The sequence below is a fragment of the Monoraphidium neglectum genome, assembly GCF_000611645.1.
Source record: "Monoraphidium neglectum strain SAG 48.87 unplaced genomic scaffold scaffold06253, whole genome shotgun sequence".
NCBI classification, from domain to species: domain Eukaryota; kingdom Viridiplantae; phylum Chlorophyta; class Chlorophyceae; order Sphaeropleales; family Selenastraceae; genus Monoraphidium; species Monoraphidium neglectum.
The window spans coordinates 1-2380 of record NW_014007383.1 but is presented as its reverse complement, the minus strand read 5'-3'; the positions used below and the strand labels follow the sequence as shown (position 1 = coordinate 2380).

Sequence of the window (2380 nt, the reverse complement as noted above, 5' to 3'; positions counted from 1 at the left end):
GTTCCTGGTGATGATCATCAAGAACCTCAAGAAGTACTTCAGCTTTGAGGTGACCGTGCTGGACGACAAGGGCGTCAAGAGGCGCTTCAGGGCGTCAAACTACCAGGTCGGGGTGGTGACTTGCTCTAAGGGGTGGGGACAGCCCACAGCACCCACGGCGGGACCTGTGCCAGCGACAGGTTGCGGGGAGACTAAGTACTGAGCTGCGGCGCCGCCAAACGCAGAACATTTTGCGTATGTAGCTGCGGAAGGTTGGCAGCAGTTGCAGCCGCTGACTGCTGCGGCCTCCCACCCCCCGTCCCTCTGCGGCGTCTTGCAGTCCACCACGCGCGTGAAGCCCTTCATCTGCACCATGCCCATGCGCCTGGACGAGGGCTGGAACCAGATTCAGGTGCGCGCCGTGCCTTGGGCGCTTAGTCTGCATGCCCATATGTATGTTTAAGAAATGTGGGCCGAGACTAAGGTTCTAGGCCATTTGACCTCTGGCACGCGCTCCTACAATGCGGCGTTTTGTGCCACCACACTCTCAGCGGCTTGTCACTTGCATGCCCTCAACACAACTCAGCACAATTCCCACCCTTCACCCTCCCTCACAACGCTCCCCATGACCCCGGCCCGCGGGAACAGTTCAACCTGTCGGACTTCACGCGCCGCGCCTACGGCACCAACTACGTCGAGACCCTGCGCGTCCAGATCCACGCCAACTGCCGCATCCGCCGCGTCTACTTCAGTGAGCGCCGCGCCGCACACGACAGCGCACACGCGGCCAGCTCCTGTGGTGCCCGCAATCAGTCAGTGTGCTTCCCTGTCCGCGACACGCGACTCGAAACGCGCCCTCTAGTGCATTTGGATGTGTCATTTCATTGTGCCGTCACGGCCCCTCTTGCCATTATGCAGCTTTGAATTTTTACAAAAAGAATTGTGGGACACGTGGTCCTGCCGACCCTGCCCCTGGCTGCACTGGCACCCCACCCTGCACCCAGGTGACCGGCTGTACAGTGAGGAGGAGCTGCCCCCGGAGTTCAAGCTCTTCCTGCCCATCGCCAAGGCATGACACCTCCCCTTGCAGCCTGAGCTGCGGCCTCTGCGGCGTCAGGATGGGGGGCGTTGGGCCACACGCCTGCGAGGGTCCCCAAAACCAGGCTTCTGCACGCGCGCGCCAATGGCTTTGTGCCAGTAAGGCGCCACACGTTCTCTGCTTTTGTTGCTGTGTCGCCTTTTGCCTACGCCCTGTCTTATCGGTCCACTTCTGGCCCGAGGTTTTGAGTGTCGGCGGTTTGGGGAGGGAGGGAGGGCGGGCGTGACGGTGATTGTGGAGCGCGGCGGCGGCGGCCGCGACAGCGCGCTGCGCGCCGCGCGGGGTCTGGGCCTGGACGTATTCCTCTCATTGACGCTGGGGACGAGAGGTGTAACATGGATTGTGGCCAGTCAGCCCAGCGCCGCAAAGGCTGCACCCTTGGAGAAGCCGTCGCCTTCCGCGTAATTGAACCAGGACATTACTGTGTTTGCGTCAGGCATAACAGAGTTGGGGGTGGCACAAACGCAGCTCACGCGCGTCGCAGCCAGGCGCAGCTGACCGCCGTGCACGGAAGGTGCAGCAACGCAGTGCAACCGAGCGCCTATAAAATAGGCGGGGCATGTCGAGTAGGTGCGATCACAACTGATTGCAGTGCATGCAAGAGACGCATAGCCTTGTTACTGAAAAGGGATGCCCGTGCAAAACTCAAGAAAGCGCCAGAAAACTCCAGCCGCTGCCGCTCCCCAGTGGCGCGCCAGCGCTCTGGTGGAAGGATCGCCGCCCTTGCGCCTTAGCGCGCCAGCGGAAGCGACTCCTCCTCGTCTGCAGCCACATCCCCCTCGTCGCGCCGCGCCGCGGCCGCCGCGGCTCGCTGCGCGGCCGGCCCCTGCGGCACCTGGGGCCAGAGCACCAGCAGCCCGAGCGGCAGCAGCAGCGCGGCGGCCCAGGCGGGGGCCCGGATGAAGGCTGAGAACACGGGCTTGCCGCCAAACACTTGCAGAAACGTCGCCTTCTCCTGCAGCCCCGCCTGCGGGGCAGGGCGGGCGCCGCCGTTGCGGGTGTGGGGGTTATAGCCCGAGGCAGGAGTGACCACGCGGCTGAGGACGGGGCAGCGCGCGGGTCTCGTGGGTGGAGGTGCATGATCCCTTGAGGTGGGGGGCAGGCGAGGTGTTTCGCCTCGCCCGCCGCGACACGCACTCGCAGGCGCGCCCGCCCCCTCACCGCGATCGCGGCCAGCCCCGCGGTGTAAGTGGCCTGCCCCAGGAATCGGTGCACCGGCCCCAGCGCCTCGCGCCGCTCCAGGGAGGCCCCGGGCCACAGGTAGCAGCCAAAGCCGACCACAAACTGCAAAGAAGCCCGGGG

The 2380-nt window shown here is 64.7% G+C and overlaps 2 protein-coding genes across 2 annotated transcripts; one reads left to right on the top strand and one right to left on the bottom strand.

Annotated features, from left to right (window-relative positions):
• Positions 1 to 352: 352 nt before the first annotated feature.
• Positions 353 to 1054, top strand: MNEG_16334 (hypothetical protein; the record flags this gene model as incomplete). Its single annotated transcript, XM_014035197.1, has 3 exons — positions 353 to 391; positions 628 to 730; positions 984 to 1054. The coding sequence occupies 3 exons, from the start codon at positions 353 to 355 to the stop codon at positions 1052 to 1054; spliced, it is 213 nt and encodes a 70-aa protein (XP_013890651.1).
• A 754-nt stretch (positions 1055 to 1808) lies between these two features.
• Positions 1809 to 2045, bottom strand: MNEG_16333 (hypothetical protein; the record flags this gene model as incomplete). Its single annotated transcript, XM_014035196.1, has 1 exon — positions 1809 to 2045. A coding segment is annotated over one exon (237 nt), but the record flags the coding sequence as incomplete, so codon positions are not given.
• Between the last annotated feature and the right edge of the window lie 335 nt (positions 2046 to 2380).